At 43.9% G+C, this 22,928-nt stretch overlaps 1 protein-coding gene across 1 annotated transcript in view; it reads left to right on the top strand.

Annotated features, from left to right (window-relative positions):
- The window catches only part of LOC116978762 (follistatin-related protein 5-like), a 193,667-nt gene extending 172,068 nt beyond the window's left edge, over positions 1-21,599 (top strand). Inside the window, exons 9-13 of the mRNA XM_033030066.1 lie at positions 7,875-7,993; positions 10,319-10,468; positions 13,389-13,496; positions 17,860-17,984; positions 20,412-21,599. Coding sequence (XP_032885957.1) covers positions 7,875-7,993; positions 10,319-10,468; positions 13,389-13,496; positions 17,860-17,984; positions 20,412-21,114 — 1,205 coding nt within the window. The 3' untranslated portion in view covers positions 21,115-21,599. The remainder of the gene's footprint in view (positions 1-7,874; positions 7,994-10,318; positions 10,469-13,388; positions 13,497-17,859; positions 17,985-20,411) is intronic.
- The last annotated feature ends 1,329 nt before the right edge of the window (positions 21,600-22,928 follow it).

The raw sequence follows: 22,928 nt of genomic DNA, 5'->3' as shown, positions 1-22,928 counted from the left end.
AACCTCCAGAGACCCAGGTTCGATCCTGACTACAGGTGCTGCCAGTACGGAGTTTGCACGTTCTCCCCGTGACCGTGTGGGTTTTCTCTGAGATTTTCGGTTTTCCTCCGAAACGTACAGGTTTGTAGGCTAATTGGCTTGGTATAAAATGTATAAACATTGTCCCTCGTGTGTGTAGGGAATCTAATACACAGGACAAGATGTTAAGAAGTCCCTTGTAGTATTAATGTGCGGGGATCGCTGGTCGGTGCGGACTCGGTGGACGATGGGCCTGTTCCTGTATCTCTAAACTAAAACTAAACTAAAAAAATGAAATCTCCATGTCCCTTCAGCCGAATGACGGAGTAGACTCAATGGGCCGAACGGCCTAATTCTGCTGCTTTGTCTTATGGTTTTATAATCCAGCACGTTTATTGATTAAGTTTTATGTAAGGGGAGGAAGCTCGACACAGATGTTTTTCATGTATTGATGTGCAAGTGACACAGTAATTAGTTTCAGCTCTATTAATGTCATTGGATTTGGTTGGTAATTTATGAAAAAATGATTTGCCAAATTCGTGAATGAAAATCAATTGCGGATAATTGAATTCCTTCTGTATTTGGAGAGCACATGTCCCGTGCTTCCAACCCAGATAAAGCTGAAATCAATATTGAGTGGCATTTGCATCCAACACACAAAGTTAGAATAGATAGATAAGAATATCCATTGTGATCTCAAACCTGTGGTGATATCAGCAGGGTAGCAATTGAAAGCAGGACTTCAAAGGCCAAAGCTAGCCAAAGAATTAAAATTCATCCAAGGTTTCTGAGTTAATAGTGACCACGCCCCTTTGTTGCGAGAGATATGTACAGGTTAGCATAAGATTAGACTGCTGTGTTCCTCCCATGCTGAACACATTGCTGGCTTTTGTTAGCCCTTGCTGTCTCCTACCATCCCTCAGCCCTCGGGCTCCTCCTCCTCCTTTTCCCCGCCCTCCCCCCCCCATCAGTCTGGAGAAGGGTTTCGGCCCGAAACGTTGCCTATTTCCTTCGCACCATAGATGCTGCTGCACCCACTGAGTTTCTCCAGCATTTTTGTGTACCTTCGATTTTCCAGCATCCGCATGCAGTTCCTTCTTAAACACATTGCTGGCTCGGCTGTCTAACAGGGTTGAGCTGTAGAATTGCTGCCTTTCAGTGCCAGAGACCCAGGTTCGATCCTGACTATGGGTGCTTGCCTGTACGGAGTTTGTACGTTCTCCCCGTGACCTGCGTAGGTTTTCCCCGGGTGCTCCGATTTCCTCTCGCACTGCAAAGTCCTACAGGGTTGTAGGTTAATTGGCTTGGTATAATTGTAAATGATCCCTAGTGCGTGGGATAGTGTTAGTGTGCGGGGATTGCTGGTCAGCGTGGTCTCAGGGGGCCAAAGGACCTGTTTCTTTCTGATCTGTAGCTGTATCTCTAAACCAAACACAAACACAGACTCTGGCGATGTGAGCAAAGGGTCCAAAGAACAGCCATGAAAGTACGCACAGGAAGGCATCACCATCTTTAGGGCAAGGGGAGAGAGGATTGGAGGGGAAGATTCATCAGCACTGTGCCCTGAGTTGTTCATTGTTTGAAGAAAAGCGGTCATTTCTACCCGCAGTACCTCTGCCAACTTGGTTTAAACCTGGAAAATTGTTAAATGGGGCAATCATGGCTGTAAATTATTGATTAGTACAGGTGTCAGAGGTTATGGGGAGAAGACAGGAGGGAGAGATAGATCAGCCATGTTTGAATGGAGGAGAAGACTCGATGGGCCGAATGGCCTAATTCTACTCCTATTCATATGACCTTATGAAATCCAAGCCCAGAAGCTCACCAGCATCTCACAATTGTACAAATTGTAACAGAGCATAGAACAGTGTAGGCGCAACGCGCTGGAGTAACTCAGCGGGTCAGGCAGCATCTCTGGAGAAAAAGGATGAGTGATGTTTCGGGTCAGGAAATGTCACCCTTCCTTTCCCTCCAGAGATGCTGCCTGACCCGCTGAGTTACTCTGGCACTTTGTGTCTATCTTTGGCATGCTCCTTGTTTCTACACTCGGTAGAGAAGTACCGCACGAGGTCTGTGCCGAAAATGATACCATGATGAACCAACCTGATGCCCTCCAATCCCTCCATATCCATGTGCCTGTCTAAAAGCCTCTTAATCTGCACTATCGTATCTACCGTTAACACAACCCCTGGCAGCGCGTTCCAGGCACCCACCACAATCTGTGTAAAATACTTGCCACGCACATCTCCTTTCAAACTTTCCCAAACAAAAAGGGAAGTCTTTTAGGACCGAGATGAGAAAATCATTTTTTTTACACAGAGAGTGGTGAATCTGTGGAATTCTCTGCCACAGAAGGTAGTTGAGGCCAGTTCATTTGCTATATTTAAGAGGGAGTTAGATGTGGCCCTTGTGGCTATAGGGATCAAGGGGTATGGAGAGAAGGCAGGTATGGGATACTGAGTTGGATGATCAGCCATGATCATATTGAATGGCGGTGCAGGCTCGAATGGCCGAATGGCCTACTCCTGCACCTATTTTCTATGTTTCTAAATATACAAATTGAATATAATCCATTATTGTAGCCAAATACGTAGTACAGGTAAATAAATAACCCCATTATATTATCAGTGTTTTGTTGCAGTTATAGTCCGTAAATCTTACATGTTATATATTGAAGTATAATTAGAGAATATATTAGAGAAGCAAATGTTGATTTAAAATCTCTTAAAATACAACATTGCAAAACAAAATGTGCTTGTTACATGTTCGAATGGATCGTTATTTTAATCTTGAGGCAGAAGAATGGAAGGAAAGCTTAGTCTAGTTTAGTTTAGAGATACTGTACGGAAACAGGCCCTTTGGCCTACCAAGTCCATACCGACCAGCGATCCCCTTACACTAACACAATCCTACACACTAGGGACAATTTACAATCTTTGCCAAAGCCAATTAACCTACAAACCTGGTGGGGAAACTCAGCGGGCGAGGCAGCATCTATGGAGCAAAGGAAATAGGCAATGTTTCGGCCCGAAACGTTGCCTATTTCCTTCGCACCATAGACGCTGCCTCACCCGCTGAGTTTCTCCAGCATTTTTGTCTACATTTCGATTTTCCAGCATCTGCAGTTCCTTCTTAAACAACCTACACACCTGCACAGCTTTGTAGTGTGGGAGGAAACCTCTAAACATCTAAACTACCTACCTCTTCGATGTCCTCGATCTATGCTTTACCGGACTTTGCTGGACTTACCTTGCACTAAACAAAACTCCCTTATCATGCTCTGTATCTATACATTGGTTAGCACGCAGCAAAAAGCTTTTCACTGTACCTCGGTACCCATGACAATAAACTAAGTTGAAAAAACCCCACAAAGTCACGGGGAAAACGTACAAACACCGATCAGACAGCGCCCGTAGTCAAGATCCACTCTGGCGCTGTGAAGCAGCAACTATCGCTGCGCCACCGTATCGCCCCTTTACCTAATTTACAAGAAGAACTGAGTTCTTTCCAGAAAGTGATTACGAATGTAAGAAAAGTCACTCGAAAACCAAGCCTTTCATTTCCCAAAGCTCGAATTGAAAAGTTATGTTGCAGAAGCTAAGGATCAGAACATCTATACCTGGCCATGGCATTGTCCACAGAGAATCAGAGAGAGTCAGTTGCCAATGAAATATAGAGTAGTTTTAACCTTTACAAACCATGTACATTTTAGTTTGGTTTACCCTTAATAAGAGACTGTTCATAAAATATATAATTGACAGCAATTCACAAGAAAAATCTTATTTTAGGTGAAATAGCAATCTACGTCTCAATGTTTTTCCTCCCTTCTGTGTCCTCTGCCAAAGGTGACAATTCAAGTTGGGTATTACTTAATACACTGTAGATGGACACAAAATGCTGGAGTAACTCGGCAGGACAGGCAGCATCTTTGCGGAGAAGGAATGGGTGACGTTTCGGGTCGAGACCCTTCTTCAGACTGCATTCCTTCTCTCCAGAGATGCTGCCTGTCCAGCTGAGGTACTCCAGTATTTTGTGTCTATCTTCAGTATAAAACAGCATCTGCAGTTCCTTCCTACACATTTAATGCACAGTGCTGCATTCTCAATATGCCACTCAGTTAATCTCCAAATGGAAATCTCAACCATTATTTTAGAGCAGGGATATTTTATCACAGTAGATATCACACACAAATCTTCATGTCCTCAGGTCAGATCTACCCAAACTAGTTTACATCAGAACAGGGAGCTCAAGATGTTTCTTCTTAAATGCTTGAGGTCAAAGCTGGTATTATGGAAAATCAACCTGCTGTTTATGGACTGAATCAGAGGGACCACTTGCAATAAATTCTTCAATTAAAACATTTTTTTTTTAAATTGGATTTCCAAATGTTCTGTTGCCTAGCTGAACATCACAGCTAAAAGTTTACATGCGTGAATCCTATTTAAATATTCCCTCCACGTCTGTTAACTGATTCACAATCAAATTTGTAGATTAAAAAAGTACTTCTGTCATGTGCATCATATCAAATGTGGATCGGCACGGTGGCGCAGCGGTAGAGTTGCTGCCTTACAGCACTAAGACCCCGGTTCAATCCTGACTACAGGTGCTTCGGCTGTTCCGGTTTCCTCCCACGCTCCAAAGATGTACAGGTTTATAGGTTAATTCCCTTTGGTAAAATTGTAAATTGCGATCGCTATTCGGCACGGACTTGTTGTATCTCTAATCTAAACTAAACTAGACTAAACCATTGGGCAAACTAGCTTATGATATAAATCAACGTTTATGTTGGTTTGCTTGTTTCATGAGCACTCGGGTACAAAGGGACTTTGAGCTTCCTAATGGCCAAAGATTTATCTGCAGTAGGTATCGATAAATCGTTGAACAGGTGATGATAAATGAACTGTGCCAACTTACAAAATTATAAATTAGCGACTGTCAAAATGCTAATCACAGAATAGTTTGCAGTCTACATGAAAACAAATACATGCAATTTGGATGTTACACATTATCAAATATGTAGTACGTTAATAACTAATATTCTATGATATTATCAGTAGTTTCAATACTGTAAGTCTTAAATCTTACATAATATATTGTTTACAGAGCATTTAATATTTTTATATTTTTGAAATCAATCTTTATCTTAATTAAACAATGTTGGGCAGCACAGTGACACAGCTGGTATAGTTGCTGCCTCACAGCGCCAGGAACCCAGGTTCAATCGCGGCCTCGGGTGCTGTCTGTGCGGAGTGTGCAGGTTCTCCCTGTAACCGCGTGGGTTTCCTCCGGATGCTCCGGTTTCCTCCCACATCCCAAAGCCATGTGGGTATGTAGGTTAATCGGCCCTCTGTAAATTGCTCCTAGTATGTAAGGAATGGGCGAGAAAATGAGACAACATGGAACTAGTGTGGACGAATGATCAATGATCAGCGTGGACTCGGCGGGCCAAAGGGCCTGTTTCCATGCTCCATCTCTGAACTAAATTAATGGGTTCTTAACGCACTGTGCCTTGTATCTAAGCCATTTATTTCCGCGACTGACTAACCATAATAATCACTCATTTTTTGTTTCTAGCCATAGAAATGATAAATGCTAAAATCGTGACTAAGCAAGACAATGCTTAGAAATATCAATTTCAGAATAATACAGTTTGGCCTCAGCGGCGACTTTTACCACTATATCTTACTCATGTGTCACATATCTTGAGCAACGTGACAGTGCGGAAGAGGGACTTAGGTAGCAAAGACGTTGCATACAAATGACTGTGTTAAGGCAAGGATTTCAAACGTTACACTTTTAGGGACAAGACTGAAGAATTTAGAAACATAGAAAATAGGTGCAGGAGGAGGCCATTCGGCCCTTCGAGCCAGCACAGCCATTCATTGTGATCATGGCTGATCATCCCCAATCAATAACCCGTGCCTGCCTTCTTCCCATATCCCTTGATTCCACTAGCCCCTAGAGCTCTATCTAACTCTCCCTTAAATCCATCCAGTGATTTGGCCTCCACTGCCCTCTGTGGCAGGGAATTCCACAAATTCACAACTCTCTGGGTGAAATTTTTTTCTCACCTCAGTCCTAAATGGCCTCCCGTTTATTCTAAAACTGTGGCTCCTGGTTCTGGAGTCGCCCAACATTGGGAACATTTTTCCTGCATCTAGCTTTTCCAGTCCTTTTATGTTTATATGTTTCTATAAGATCCCCCCTCCGGTTTCTGTAAGATCCCCCCATTTTGCTTGGAACGGAATGGAAAGGAATACTTTATTGACACACGTGACAAGGCACAGTGAAATTCTTTGCTTGCATACCTAAGGTATACAAATAGTGGCCACCTAAGGCACTGACAAAGTTACAAAGCATCCAGGCTCTTCCTTTGTTCTCTCTCCCGCCTCCCTACAGAGGTTCCCCCACGCAGGGTCCTCCATTGTTCTTGCCGCTAATCTCATCCTTCTATTCCGACCAAATTGCAGGGAAAAATACATTTTGCAAAGTAGGAGGCCTACTTCTACAATAAACAAATCTGTCATAGTTTGGCAACCTTTTAGAATTGGCCTCCCAATGCACAACAGCCACGGACAGAGCCAAGATTTTGTCGAGAGCCTGGTTTGCTGTGAATAGAATTTCCGTTCATCCCAGATTTGCAAGGACATTAGTTAGAAACTCGACACCTGAATTACAAATACGTGTTCCCATAGCAGAGAGACAAGAGAACCGGGTTCGATCCTGACCACGGGTGCTGTCTGTCTGTACGGTGTTTCTCCCTGTAACTGAGTAGATTTTCACCAGGTGCTGTGCTTTCCTCCCATATTGCAAAGATGTGCAAGTCTGTAGGTGAATTGTCCCTAGTGAGTACGATAGAACCAGTGAACGGGTGATCGCTGGGTGGCATGGACTCGGTGGACCGAAGGACCTGTTCCCATGCTGTATGTCTAAGCTAAACTAAGAGAAGAATTCAGAACATCAGATTGTAATGGTTAGCTTTTAAGTGGAACAGGCGATAAATAGATACAATACAAATATATACAATATGCATGCATGGATCTGAAAAACCTAGTAATTTAAGATACAACTGTTTTGTGTGTTCTCCCTGTGACTGCGTGGGTTTCCTCCGGGTGCTCTGGTTTCCTCCCACATTGCAAAGACGTGCAGGTTTGTAGGATAATTCGCTTCTGTAAATTGTCCCTATTGTGTAGGATAGTGTTAGTGTACGGGGTGGTCCTGACTACATGCGCTGTCTGTACGGAATTTGTATGTTTTCCCTGTGGCCACTGGGTTTTCTCCGGGTGCTCCGTTTTCCTCCCACATTCCATAGACGTATAGGTTTGTAGGTTAATTGGCTTTGGTTAAAAAAAAAATTGTTAATTGTCCCGAGTGTGCAGGACGGTGCAAGTGTACGGGGTGATTGCTAGTTGGCGTGGACTCAGTGCGCCTGTTTCCACGCTGTATCTCCGAAACCAAAGAACTAAATTTACCTTTCAGCTGCAGAACAAATATTCTTGAAGCCTGTCGTTGAGGTATTGTGAGCAAATTAATATTATACCTGGAGAATGCACTAACGGAAAATGACCCTATTGCGTTTTCACACAAATTTGCTGCCATGTTGTTTTAATGCCTTTCTTGATGCCAGGAGTTGTCATAGAAAGTTGTTATGTTGCCAAACGCATCCATGCTATTTCCATTTTCTTTGGGGGCTTCATTTTCCAGTGCCTAAAACATTGCTTCTCCTTATTAATTTCCCCCCCACTATTTTCAACAGTGTTTCAGAAGTTTAAAAGTAAATAATATTAAAAGGTCATCATTTATTTTTTTTTCTGTGGATGTGTGCGAAAGAAACATTTTTGCGTTTTGTCTTCAAGGGTTAAGCGTTGGAAATATGTTCTACGTTTTCTCTGATGATGGAATCACAGTAATCCAGCCTGTGGGATGTGAGATTCAGAGGCAGATCAAAGCTAGCGACAGGATCTTTGTAAGCTTTGTAAGTTGACAATATTTAGACACACTTCTCTTTCAAATATCTTGGCGTTAAACTTTCCTTTTGTACTGAGAACCATGTGTACATATCTGCTGTGCTGTTGCAAGTAAGAATTTCTTAGTTCCGTTTCGGGATATATAGCACATTCCAAAGACGTGCGGGAAGGAACTGCAGATGCTGGTTTAAATTAGAAGATAGACACAAACCTTCGGGGTAACACAGCGGGACAGGCAGCATCTCTGGAGAGAAGGAATGGGTGAAATTTCAGGTGGAGACCCTTCTTCAGTCTGACTGCATTTCGTTGTCTCTGTACTGCACACTGACAATGACAATTAAAGTTGAATCTGAATCTGAATCTGAATCTGAAGAAGGGTTTCGGCCCGAAACGTTGCCTATTTCGTTGCTCCATAGATGCTGCTGCACCCGCTGAGTTTCTCCAGCATTTTTGTGTACCTTCTTCAGACTGATGTCAGGGGAGTAGGATGTACATAGATAAGGACTGTGTAGATAAGGAAGTGTAAGGTGTGAAGACGGCAAAGGGAATGTCGATCAAGGAAAATGTAGAATAGATCATTGTTTGTTGGGAGAAGGAAACAACAAATCAAACAGAGATAAAATGTAGTCGGAGACATTCCAAAGACATGCAGTTATGTAAGTTAACTGGTTTCTGTAAATTGTCCCTAATGTGCAGGAGAGAACGAGTGAAAGGCCTGGATAGAGTTTTGGTTTCAGTTTAGTTTATTGTCACATGTACCGAGGTACAGTGAAAAGCTTTTGTTGCGTGCTATCCAGTCAGCGGAAAGACAGTACATGATTACAATCGAGCCATTCAGAGTGTGCAGAAACATGAGTGGATGTGGAGAGAGGAAGTTTCCACTAGTGGGAAAGTCTAGCAGCAGAGGGCACAGCCTCCGAATAAAAGGACGTACCTTTAGAAAGGGGATGAGGAGGAATTTCATCAGTCAGATGGTGGTGAATCTGTGGAATTCATTGCCGCGGAAGGCTGTGGAGACCATGTCATTGGGTATTTTTAAGGCGGAGGTTGACAGTTCTTCTGAAAAAGCATGGTGGGATACAGCATGAAAATCCTCCCCTTTCCCCCCCCATCTCCATCCCGCCCCACCTCAATAATGAAATAAAATGAACCCGGTATCGGAGAAGTTAAAACAATCGCATTGATAAGTTGTTGCACAACTTAACTCAAAATATAATAACACGCCCTTACGTGACAGAGAGAAGTGGCTGACAATACAATGAATTTAGTGCAATGGTTTAGAATCTCATTCACTGCATTACGTCTGATGTGATGTAATTTCTTTCTTTGCCCACTCTAAATATTTTAATTTGAATGAGATTAAACTTACATCAAAATTAGCTCCAAGCTAGAGTTGCACGCTTCTAAAAGACAACACAATATCTAATGGATTATGCTGTTGAAACATTCAGCAACCAAGCTGTTTCATCTTTAGTTCCAATATATGTTCACGTTCAAAGATCATTAATGTACAATTAGGTTTCTTTCCCACACCACAACACGCTCTTCACATTCAGAAACTATCCCTTCAAAAGTCTGCTTCCAAAACGTGCAAATAGGGATCTGTTCAGAATGTAAACAAGAACAGACCAAAGTTGAACGATTGAGTGTGGACACAAGGAACTGCAGACGGTGGTTTACAAAAAAAAGACACAGAGTGTTGGAGTAACTCAGCGAGTCAGGCAGCGTCTCTGGAGTACGTGGATGGGTGACGTTTCCGGTCGTGGCCCTTCTTCCTTCTTCTGGCTTCACAATTTGTGTTTTTCCTGTCCCTATCACCTTATCTCACAGTCTGTATCTGTTCCATCTTTGTCCAAAATCTGCCATTCAAACCCCCTGCCCACCGCTGTATCCACCTATCACTTGCCAAACTTTATCCTGCCGCCACCTCTCTTCCAGCTTTCTCCGTCAGCCTGAAGAAGGATCCCAACCCAAATCGTCACCTATCCACGCTCTCCAGAGATGCTGCCTGACCCGCTGAGTTACTCAGGCATTTCGAACGTTTGGTTCAGAGTTTTCATGTTCATTAGTTCATAAGAGACAGGAGCAGAATTAAGTAATTCAGCCCATCAAATCTACTCTGCAATTCAATCATGGCTTATCTATCTCTCCATCCTAACCCCTTTCTCCTGCCTTCTCCCCATTACCCCTGACACCCATACTAATCAAGAATCTATCAATCTCTGCCTTAAAGATATCCATTGACTTGGCCTCCGCAGCCCTCTGTGGCAATGGATTTGACTGTACAAGTGTCCTCAGTGACTATAAGTGACAAACAATGTGCTTCGTTCCAGGAAGAGATATGTCCCTCTGAGGAAGAACAAACTGTTCCACGTTGCATCTGGGCCTCTGCTGTTAACATCAGAGATAAGTACATCTATGTTTCCCAACCCACACTGACTCGGATACTGATCATTGACGTTCCATCACAGAAAGTCCTACAGGTAATCTTAATTAATGTATTAGATCATGGTTGCATTTTCAGTTTTTTTTTCTTAGAGATGTAGAATGGAAACTGACCCACCGAGTCCGTGCTGACTACCCAATCACCTGTTCATTCATTCTATGTTATCCCACTTTCACAAATGCCATTTGGCCATTCCGTCCACAGATGCTGTCCTACCCGCTAAATTCCTCCAGCACTTATGTATTTTGCACAAGATTCCAGCACCTGCAGTTCCTTGAGCCTCGTCTCCAAGGCATTTGTCTCTCTCTCTCATTTTGTGTAACCAATTTTACATTGTTTGATAACATAGAGACATCTAGCCAATTGAGTCTGTCTGTGCCCAGTACACAAAGTCATCCCATCTCCCACAGAGTCATGGAGTCATACATCATGAAGTGACACTGAAATTGTTTAAGAAGCACTGCTTCAGAGAGACGGGAGGGGCATAATTAGTGGGTCAGAGGTGTATTGTTGAATTATTATTACATGACCTCTGTTGGTCGGGCAAAATGGATAATAGAAACATAGACAATAGGTGCAGGAGTAGGCCATTCGGCCCTTCGAGCCTGCACTGCCATTCAATATGATCATGGCTGATCATCCAACTCAGTATCCTGTACCTGCCTTCTCTCCATACCCTCTGATCCCTTTAGCCACAAGGGCCACATCTAACTCCCTCTTAAATATAGCCAATGAACTGGCCTCAACTACCTTCTGTGGCAGAGAATTCCACAGATTCACCACTCTCTGTGTGAAAAATGTTTTCCTCATCTCAGTCCTAAAAGATTTCCCCCTTATCCTTAAACTGTGACCCCTTGTTCTGGACTTCCCCAACATCGGGAACAATCTTCCTGCATCTAGCCTGTCCAACCCCTTAAGAATTTTGTAAGTTTCTATAATTCGGCATCGCTGGTCGGCACAGACTTAGATAGAGTCACAGAGTGATAGAGTGATACAGTGTGGAAGCAGGCCTTTCGGCCCAACTCGCCCACACCGCCAAACATGTCCCAGCTACACTAGTCTCACCTGCCTGCGCTTGGTCCATACCTCCAAACCTGTCCTATCCATGTACCTGTCTAACTATCTTTCAAACGATGGGATAGTCCCAGCCTCAACTACCTCCTCTGGCAGCTTGTTCCATACACCCACCACTTGGTGGGCCAAAGGGCCTGTTTCCACGCTGTATCTCTAGAACAGACAATTTAAGTTCAGCATGTAGTGCACAGTTAATTGTGTCTTTCACAAAGTGGACCTCCCATTCAGTTTTCAGCATCAGCCCATGGGAAGAGCATTTTTATATATCTATCAAATGAAAGTTCCTCTGTACTAAAAAGACTTCTCACAAATGCATATACCTTATCAAGTTCCCTCGTATTCAAAGACTAATTTACTTTACTTTAGCCTTAAGAGATAAGTGCAGCATCTGGCCCTTCGGCCCATCGAGTCCATGGCAACTAGCGATCACTGTGTACACTAGCACTGTCCTACACACTGGGGACAATTGATGAATTGATAAATACAAAGAGACTTGCATTTGATAATATGCATTGATGAGAAGTTTCTTGATATGATATGATATGCATTTATAATAACTCTTTTAATAGAAAGGAACTAGGTTTCCATGCTGTATATCTATTTTTTTTATTTTAATATATTTTTTTATTAAAGGTAATCAATTACAATGCTTCAAACAACTTTATATCAAATTAATTCAATTTGCATTAAGTAAAACACTAGTAATACTTATCTACTATTTTTTTAGAAATAATGATAGAGAAAGAATAGAACAGTTATAAATCATTAAGAGAGTGATTAAATAATAATTTGATTATATATAAGAAAGAAAAGAGAAACGAAAAAAAAAAAAAAAAAAAAAAAAAATTTGAGTAACCACAATATGTATTATTAATAACACTACTACAAGTGATAGTATCAATAAAGACATATATGTTAATTCCAATATAAAAATGAATTATTCTCACCAAATCCCGCAGGGTGCACGCCGAGCTGTGTTGCCAAGAACAGCTACTTCTCTAAATACTGTATATATGGAGACCATATCTGTTCAAAAGAATTATACTTGTCCAATAGGACAAATCTAATTCTTTCCAGATGTAACGTCTCCATCATCTCTGTTGCCCACATTTTGGTTGTGGGGGAGCATGCTGTATATCTAAACTAATCTAAAATTACCCTTTTACAATCTGACAACCATGGCCACTAATATAAGAAGTCATGTTAAAATTACAATAGATAGATACAAAAAGCTGGAGTAACACAGCGGGTCAGACAGCTGCATCTGGAGAAAAGGAATAGGTGACGTTTCGGGTCGAGACTCCAGAGATGCCGTCACTCCAGCTTTTTGTGTCTATCTTCGGTTGAAACAAGCACCTGCAGTTCCTTCTTACACTTAAAATTACAATAAACAGTTTGAAATCGGAAAGTGTAATATTGTAGTGGCGCCATTTCGAACCGGCCATTCGGAAGCCGCGATCACGTGACTCGGGAGGGGCTGTTGTTTCCGCGCGGTTTTTCCCTTGCGCGCGTTAGTTCAGCGCTGACCACCGTTGTGGGCAGGCGTGTCTGATAAACCTGTATGCTGGATATCGAACTTTTGAATAAAGATCCGTTGGAAACTCCAGTAGTCGTTTCCCAGACCACTAAAACATCTCCGTTTTTAAATTTTATTTACATCATGTAAAGTTTTGAAAATGACACCGAAACATGCTGCCTCTTGTAGGCTAATTCCGTGCACTTGATAATCGGGGATGTGCTTACATATGGCAATAATAACTCTTCTGTGGTGGTATTTATGTGACAGCATCATGGATTATGCCAATCTCAAAAGAGTGCTCAAGTTCTTCACTTGTGTAGAGGAGCCAGTTTCTAACAGCCTCTCGTGATTTTTTTCCCCACAGGCTGTGTTGACAGATCCGGTTCCGGTGAAGTTACAGTATGACAAGTCACATGACCAAGTCTGGGTCCTCAGCTGGGGAGATGTGAACAAAAGCAAACCTACTCTGCAGGTATGTGAAAGGCAGTGTATCTTCCCTTGTTCTTCTTCTTCACGCGTTTGAGGCAGCAGAACTCTGCAGCAGGGTGATGCCATCCGGTTCGACATCTGTAGGTGCCCGCCCTAAAAAGGGCGCATGCTCCGGGGTTGGCGCCAAGCTGCGGCGCTGCTGCTGCCTCAGTTTGCTGTCGTTCTCCTGACTGAGGTCAGTTGATCGGGCTCACCACAGGGAGGTCGACAACATGAGCCCCCTTCTCTTGGTGAAGAAGCACCAAAAATCTCATCTTTCTCAACCAGAAGAACCTCATGTGTTTCAAATGTTTTCTAAGCGGGCACAGATTAGTTCAATGTAGCTAAATCTTAGGAAAGGCATTAGATCAGAATTAGACCATTCAGCCCATCGAGTCTACTCCGCCATTCAATCTTGGCTGATCTATCTTTCCCATTCAACCCCATTCTCCTGCCTTCACCCTGTAATCTTCGACACCCTTCCATATCAAGAACTGCCAATCTCCACTTTAAAAATACCCCAAAATATTCTGTGGCAATGAATTCCACTCTCTGGTTAATGAAACTCCTCCTCAACTCCATTCTAAAAGGCCCTTTGGCCCACAATGTCCGTGCCGACCCATGCTGCCAGGTTAAACTAATCTCCTCTGCCTGCACGCGATCCATATCCACATGCTGATTGAAAACCCTCTCATCAGAAAATAAACATTGATCCTCCTTCCGTTTAGTTTAGTTTAGTTTAGTGTCACGTGCACCGATGTACAGGGTAAAGCTTTTGTTGCATGCTACCCAGTCGTAAAGACAATGCATGATTATTATCGAGCCATTTTATAGTGTACAGATACATGAGAAGGGATTCCGGATCTCTTTCCTTTGTCCTTCTCCCCACCTTGCTTCTGCAGGTTAAATGCACTCACTCTAATTCCATTCCAGTCTCCCCCACTGCTATCCCCGTGGTCTGGTTTCCAGATGGCTGTGGGGAGGGGTGCCTGGAACCTGCAGCTCGCTGCTGGTGTGCAGCAGAGTACTCTCAGCCCATGCACGGCTGTGAATTGCAGGGAAGTAGCCTGCTGAGAACTAATCGCTGTTTGATGGAGAACTAATAGCTATTTGTTGGTGGCCGGCTGTAGCCTGGCTGCTGACAGTTGCCGGGCGCGATTCGGAAGGTTATTACTGGCAACGTTAGATCATTTCTTGTGGGTGGCCACTGGTTTTGGAGAGCATGTTCTTGTGGCTGATTGTCCATGCCAGATTGACGGCGGTTCCGACAGCCCCTCTCAGCTTGTGGACAGATGACAGGCAACTAATTATTGACCAGCTTCTGCTCTCTCTTACTGCCTGGCCGGCTTCCAGTTGCTGATATCCCCATTATGACTTTGCAGCTCGCCAGATCTTTTTGTCCGACACGACTTCAGGAAGACCGGACGGATATCCTGAGTGCTTTTGCTGTGCAGAATGCTCTTTCGTTTCCTGGAGTGCAGACATGTTCTAAATCTATATCTGTAGGAAGGAACTGCAGATGCTTGTCTACGCTGAAGATAGACACAAAATGCTGGAGTAATAATGAAAGGCTGAGATAGAGTGGAGGTGGAGAGGATGCTTCCAGTAGTGCAATGGGCGGTATGGCAGCACAGCGGTATAATTACTGCCGTACAATGCCAGGGACCAGGGTTCGATCCTGACTGGGGGGTGCTGACTGTACGGAGTTTGAACGTTCTCCCAGGTCCTCCAGTTTCTTCCCACATTCTAAAGACATGCAGGTTTGTCGGTTAATTGGCTTCTGCAAATTGTCCCCAGCGTGTCGGATAGAACTAGCGTACGAGTGATCATTGGTCGGTGTGGACTCGGTGGACCACGCTGTATCTCTGAATTAAACTAGCGGGAGAGTCTAGGACTAGAGGGCGCAGCCTCAGAATAAAAGGGTACAGAGAAGATTTAGGGTTAGCCATTTTAAGAAATTGCCATGCAACACACAAGTAGTGAAGAGTTTCATTCTGTAGAATATGTGCCTTACAATTGAATTAAATTGATATTGCTTTGATATCTATTTTACGTTGCATTTGGGAAATGTCAACTCCCTCTCCGCAGTGGGAAACAGGTGGAAAGGGAGGTTAAAATCCAAAACACAAATTATCTTTCTGGGAACACCTCGACATATTTCCATTGGATGGAGATTTTTTTTTTAAATCGATTACATTTTAAAATTCCGAAATAGTGTTTTGGAAATATTTCCGTCGATGTCGGTTTTTAATAAACCTCCAAGTTTATGTAAAATTGGTAGGATTGTAATGTCATGAGGTTAATGAAGAAAAAGGAACAGTCCCTTGCTAGCAATTTATAGCATTAATTATGGTACAGGAGTGGGTGTTAAGGTGCAGTGTCCACTGAGCCATGCAGGACAACATTGATTTAATGAGAATTTCCTTTGAAACAATTGACCCCAAACAAATTTGTGATGTGTTCTGTAAGAAATTCATAGGGCGAGACAAATGAGCCATACAAGCTGCTCTGAAATCAACTCGATCTTTCTAAAATTATAAAGTATGCTGGAAACATATAGAGTCATAGAGACATGCAGCACAGGAACAGTCCCTTCCTCCCAACATGTCCATGCCAACCAAGACGCCCTATCCATGCTAGTCCTACCTGCCCACGTTTGACCACATCTCTCCAAACCTCTCCCCCACATGTCCCTGTCCAAATGTCATTTCAATGTCTTTTCTTTGAAAGCACGCAGCATTCTATGGAGGGAAACAGAATTAGCAGCTCGGGTCAATGATCCCCTATCTATACAATAGCAGTCAACTAGGCTATGCCATTACATTCATGGTGGTAATGCAGATATCCAGACTGTATTGCCTTACAAGTGAAAATAAATCATTTTAGGTTCTTGATTGTAATCAATGGGTTCATGAGCAAGATTCCCATCTTTATGATTTGGGCAAGAGTTGTATTGTATTGTATTGTATTCAAATTTATTTTCATTGTCTCAGTTAGAGACAACGAAATGAATTTCCCTTACAGGCAGTATCATAAAAATAAATAAATAATAGTAAATAATAAAACATATTAAAAATAAAATAGAATTTAAAAAAAAGCACAAACACTGAAAATCCAGAACACACCAAGGTGAGGAAGGCACCATAGTCCAGCCAGCCTCCCCTCCGTTCTTCCCAGTTGTTCACTCGTGGTCGAGGCCTTCCTAGCACCCGCAGTCGCCGCCCCGGGTGGCCCGATGTTCAGGCCCTCACGCCGGGCTGGTGGAACAAGAGTTGAGTATGAATGGCTGCATGTTTCATTGAAACTTTAACCCAGGATATCTTAGTTTATTTAGTTTAGTTTTAGAGATACAGGGAATCAGACCCTTGGGCTCACAGAGTCCAGGCCGACCAGCGATCCCCGCACTGGTGACAACTTTACATTTACACCAAGCCAATTAACCTACATACCTGTACGCTTTTGGAGTGTGGGAGGAAACCGAAGATCTCGGAGAAAACCCACGCGGTCATGTGGAGAACATACAAACTCCGTACAGACAGCACCCGTAGTCGGGATCGAGCCTATGTCTCTGGCGCTGTAAGGCAGTAAGTGGACCTCTGCGCCACCGTGCCACCCTAGTGAACAGAGAGTTGTCAACTAAATAGCTCACTCAATTCTGGTGTACAGGTGTAGAATGCATCCTTGGATGAGACGGTGAAACCAAGGCATTGGAGTTACAACCTAGAAGATCATTTAGCTTAGTATAGTTTAGAGATACAGAGTGGAAACAGGGCCTTCATCCCACCAAGTCCACACCGACCAGCAATTCCCGCACATCAACGCTATCCTACACACAGTATTGACAATTTACACTTATACCAAGCCAATTAACCTACAAATCTGTACGTGTTTGGAGTGTGGGAGGAAACCGAAGATCTCGGAGAAAACCCATGTAGGTCACGGGGAGAACGTACAAACTCCGTACAGACAGCACCCGGAGTCGGGATCGAACCCGGGTCTCCGGCGCTGCAAGCGCTGTTATGCCCCTGTCCCACTTGGGAAACCTGAACGGAAACCTCTGGAGACTTTGCGCCCCACCCAAGGATTCCGTGCGGTTCCCGGAGGTTGCAGATGGTTGCCTGAGGTTGCAGGTAGTGGAAGCAGGTAGGGAGACTGACAAGAACCTTCGGGAACCTCCGGGAACCGCACGGAAACCTTGGGTGGGGCGCAAAGTCTCCAAAGGTTTCCGTTCAGGTTTCCTAAGTGGGACAGGGGCATGTAAACATAATTTCAAACGTCTATCAGGTGCACTGATGCTTTTAGAGATCACAACTGTAGACTTTAAATGGGAGTGGCATGAATGATTATTGAGATTTGTCTCTTTGCAGGTAATTACCCAAGCAAGTGGAAATGGAGACCATCATACCATCCACACGCAACCCGTTGGCAAAGAGTTTGATCGAGTTGACGACTTTTTCATTTCTCCAACCAATCTCATCATCAATCACATTAGGTACAATGACATTGTCACTTGTTTTTCCTCTAAGGCAAAGGTCTTTGTATTGGTGGAGGGGAACTTGTGTCTCTGTCCAAAGGAAGGACTGGGTTGGAAGGGATTGTTCATCCATGGTAAAAGGTGGGACTAGGTAAAGGAAAGCCAAAGTGGTGGAAGGGCACCCCAAGTGTCAAGGATGGTGATGGAAAGGGGAAAGGTGAAGTCAAGGTTGAAAGAAATAGGTTCAGTGAGGATGGAAAGGTGGTTCTCCCTGGACTGGACTGCTCATGGAACTTGGGCAGAAGACGAAGGAAGGAGGGAAGACCGCCAGAGGAAATGAGGTCCATTTGGGGTGGCCCAGCAGTAGAGTTGCTGCCTCACCAGCGCCAGAGATCCAGGTTCGTTCCTGGCCTTGGGTGCTGTCTGTGTGGAGTTTACAGTACTCCCTGTGACCACGTGGGTTTCCTCTGGGTGCTCCGGTTTCCCCCAAAGACATGAAGATTTGTAGGTTAATTTCCCCTAAAGTGTAAGTAGGGGATGATAAAGTGGAATAACATTAATAAAAGAGACAAAGTGCTGGAATAACTCAACGGATCATATATAGAACTAATGAGAATAGGTTGGCATGGAGTCGATGGACTGAAGGGCCTGTTTCCCTCAAACATTACACTAAACTATATCAGAACGGCATGTTAATAATTTAATGATTAGGATTAACCCCAACCTGTTGGTACACTGAAAAGATTACCAACATAACATCATTAATTCTGGATGCCTGCAAAATACTGCTGTAGAATTCTGTTGCCAAGTTACTATCTTGGTTCTGAATCTTAATTGAAAGTCTACCACCCACTCCTGGTAACTTCCAACTGATACAAAATACCTTTTTCATTATTTTGTTAATATCTGTATTTAGTCCAGCAAGCAGAGTGATATTGAATAATAGAATTATACACGGCCCAATTCTACACGGCCATCGTAGAGTCTGTCCTCATCTTCTCCATCGTGGTCTGGTTTGGCTCAGCCACCAAGCACGACACCTGGAGGCTGCAGCGAATCGTCCGATCAGCAGAGAAGGTTATTGGCTGCAACCTTCCCTCCATTGATGAACTGTACACTGCAAGGGCCAGGACGTGAGCGGGCAAGATCATCTCTGACCCCTCTCACCCTGGCCACAAACTCTTTGAATCACTTCCCTCTGGAAGGCAACTCCGGATTATCAAAGCTGCCACAGCCAGACATAAAAAATGTTTTTATCCACGAGTAGTTGCTCTACTCAACAGCCAAAAATTTGTAGCCTCCCTTTGATCTGGTATTTTGTTGGTTCACATGCTTGATCAATGGTGTTTTATCATTAATGTTTTATTATTATTAATGTTTAGTGTTTTCTGAGTCATTCGTAACTGTCACTGTACGCCATGTTGTTACTTGTGGGCGGAGCACCAAGGCAAATTCATTGTATGTGAATACTTGGCCAATAAACGTACTTACTTACTTACTTAGTTACCATTATATGGAATTACATGGAATATACGGAAAATCCTTATGTCGTTAATAATTGTCCTTAAAAGACTTTAGATATTTGGAAAATAATCTTTGTTTTACATTGGAAGGGAAAGCATTGAGTGTTTTCTTGCTCCTCTTTTATAACTAACGAAGAACTTGGAAACTCTTGAAAAACACAATTTTCCATGTTCCCTCCAAAAGCCATAGACCTAACAGACAGAAGCCAAAGCAATCAGCAAACTAGACTTTAGAGATAGAGCATGGAAACAGGGTGGAGTCCGTGCCGAGCAGCGATCACCCCGTACCCTAGCACTATCCTACACACTAGAGACAATTTACAATTTACAGAAGCCAATTAACCTACAACCCTGTGCGTGCGGTGGGAAACCGGAGCGCCCAGAGAAAACCCACGCAGTCACGGGGAGAATATACACTCTCCGTACAGGCAGCATCTGTAGTCGGGATGGAACCCGGGTCCTTATTGAGACGGGTCAGTATATTTTTCTTAGGGACTGGACTAATGGAGATTTCCTTGATCCAGACTGTAATGCCCCTGTCCCACTTAGGAAACCTGAACGGAAACCTCTGGAGACTTTGCGCCCCAGCCAAGGTTTCCGTGCGGTTCCCAGAGGTTTTTGTCAGTCTCCCTACCTGCTTCCACTACCTGCAACCTCCGGCAACCACCTGCAACCTCCAGGAACCGCACGGAAACCTTGGGTGGGGCGCAAAGTCTCCAGAGGTTTCCGTTCAGGTTTCCTAAGTGGGACAGGGGCATTAGCTGTTTGCAAGGACGAGGGCAGTTTATTGGTGCACGATTTCAGAACCTGGCCCTATAAGACAGCAACTTCGCCACTGTGCTGCCCCAACTATAAGGTAGTCTTTCTGTTTTCCCAATAAGAAGATTTCCTGGAGGATTAATCACCAATGTTTTCTGTCTAGGTTTGGCTTTATTCTTCATGGCTCGAACGCAGCACTGCACAAGATTGATCTGGAGACCGTGGCTCACATTAAAACCATCAGCCTAAAGAACTACAGCTGCATCCCAGATGCAATGGCCTACACTCACCTGGGTGGCTATTATTTTATCCACTGTCAGAGAAATGGCTCAAGTCCGCCCCAGTCACAACTCATCATTGACAGCGTCACTGATTCCGTAATAGGATACAACGGTAAAGTGTCAGGTACTCCGTACATCTCGCCAGACGGCAGCTACCTAGTCAGCACAGATGATTACCATGGGCTAATTACAGTCCAGTCTCTCACCTTCCGGGGCGAGATCACGCCTGCGTTTGAAATCGCCACAAACCTGCGCGTGGTTGATGTGACCTTTCAGCCGTCGTTCACGGAAGCCAACGAGTATTACATCTACGCCAGTTCCAGCGTTCAAACAGACCTCCTGTTCATCGAGCTCTCCACGGGCAACGTGAAATTCATCAAGGGCTTGAAAGTTCCCATCGAGCCCAAGGACTGGTGGTGGAACGGCAACAACCGGGCGATAGTCAGCAGTGGTCTATTTGGACAGTACCTGATCACTCCCTCCAATGAGTCCCTGTTCATCGTAGGAGCACGGCAAAACACATTGAACTGCGAGATATCCAAGATAACACGAGGCAACACAATTGTGTGGGTAGAGGAAGCATGAAAAGCCACTGAGCGGAGTTTAACTTCATCCAATGACCTTTTACACTGCTTATGAGACAACTGTACAGTAAACATCTTCATTTTTTACACTGAAAGGCAATCTTACTGTACACAACAACTTTGCTGACGTTAGTGTTTTGAATATTGTGAGCATTAGATTGCAACTTTCAGTTGCATTATTAAACCTTTGATTGTGAACCATTTTCATTTTTTTAAATCATTCATTGTCTATCCCATTTCTGCAGAAAAAGATATATATTTTCTATAACTTTTCACTGTGGACTGTCATAAATGTATTCTAACAAGCGCTACAGGACATTTCCTTTCCCCTCACCTCCATCTGTGTGGCCACAATAACTTTTACTTTGGAATCAGTCTCTCTGTTCCATCTTTTTTTAATTCGGGTGCGATGATAAATCACAGTCCTCAAAAGGATCACAAAGCAAAAACAATAAAGATGCTCGTTGATTGAAATTATTCAGCTAATCGTTGTTTAAGTGCTTCGTTTTTTTCCCCTCCAGTTTTGCGACTCCTTCATTAAATTTATCAAGATCTACGATACAAATTCTAAAAAAAGGATGGATTTGATTCTGCTGTCCCAGTGTGCTTCCTTAAAGCAGAACAGGTAGTGCCAGGTCAGAAACTGGGGTCAGGGATTATGGGGAGAAGGCAGGAGAATGGGGTTGGGAGGGAGAGATAGATCAGCCATGATTGTCTGTCGGAGTAGACCAGATGGGCCAAATGGCCTAATTCTGCTCCTATCACTTACACCCTTATGAGAAAGATATGTTCACTGTGTCATTGATGTGTTAGTTAACCCTGGTGGTGAATGAGCATTGCACTGCATTGGGTGAAGGGAGGCACAGTGGTTCAAAAGGTGGAGTTGTTGCCTCACTGCGCCAGAATCCCCAGTTCAATCCTGACCTTGGATGCTGTCCGTGTGGAGTTTGCATGTTCTCCCTGTGACTGCGCGGGTTTCCTCCCACTTCCCAAAGACGTGCGGGTTTGGCGGCTGATTGGCCTCTGGAAATTGCCCTTTAGTGTGCAGAGAGCGGATGCGAAAGTAGGATAGAACTGGTGTGAAAGGGTGACCGGTGGTCGGCATGGACTCAGTGGGCTGAAGGGCCTGTTTCCATGCTGTATCTTACAACCAATGAATCAATAACACAGCATTTACTGCAAGAGTTCCACCATTGTTAAATACAAAATTGATAGGAAGGTTGTTGGATCCAAAAGCACAGTTGCAGTTATGCTGAATGTTGCATCTAAAACACAATGAATGTAATGTCCAACAGTGCCCTCTTATGTGAGTACTGACCAATTGGCAATATCAGACTCCCTCACAACTTTGGAAAGTTCCTTTGCTAGTATCTAGGCAGCCTGGCCTGTCCAAGAGAAACCGAATATCGCTAATCAAATCCAAAGAGATGTCTTGTCTTTCCCTCTCCAAAGACAGAAATTGGATCCATTAGCTGTAGGTTTCCATGCGCAGAGAGTGGTGGAGCTGTACCATGCTGACACACGCCCACTTGTCCATGCCAACCAAGATCCCATTTTGACTTTAATTTACACTTTAGAGATGCAGGGTGGAAACAGGACCTTCGACTCAGGGTGCCCGCTCCGACCAACGCTCACCCCCATACCCCAGCACTATCCTACACACTAGGGACAACTTACAATTCCAAGAAGCCAATCAACCTGCAAACCTGCACGTCATTGGAGTGTCGGAGGAACCGGGAGCATCCGGAGAAAACCCACGCGGTCACAGGGACAACGTGCACAGTCAGCACCCATAGTCAGGACCGAACCCGGGTC

This window comes from Amblyraja radiata, chromosome 11 (assembly GCF_010909765.2).
Source record: "Amblyraja radiata isolate CabotCenter1 chromosome 11, sAmbRad1.1.pri, whole genome shotgun sequence".
NCBI classification, from domain to species: domain Eukaryota; kingdom Metazoa; phylum Chordata; class Chondrichthyes; order Rajiformes; family Rajidae; genus Amblyraja; species Amblyraja radiata.
Note: the sequence above shows the minus strand (reverse complement) of the source record. Positions and strands in the feature narration are given on the sequence as shown.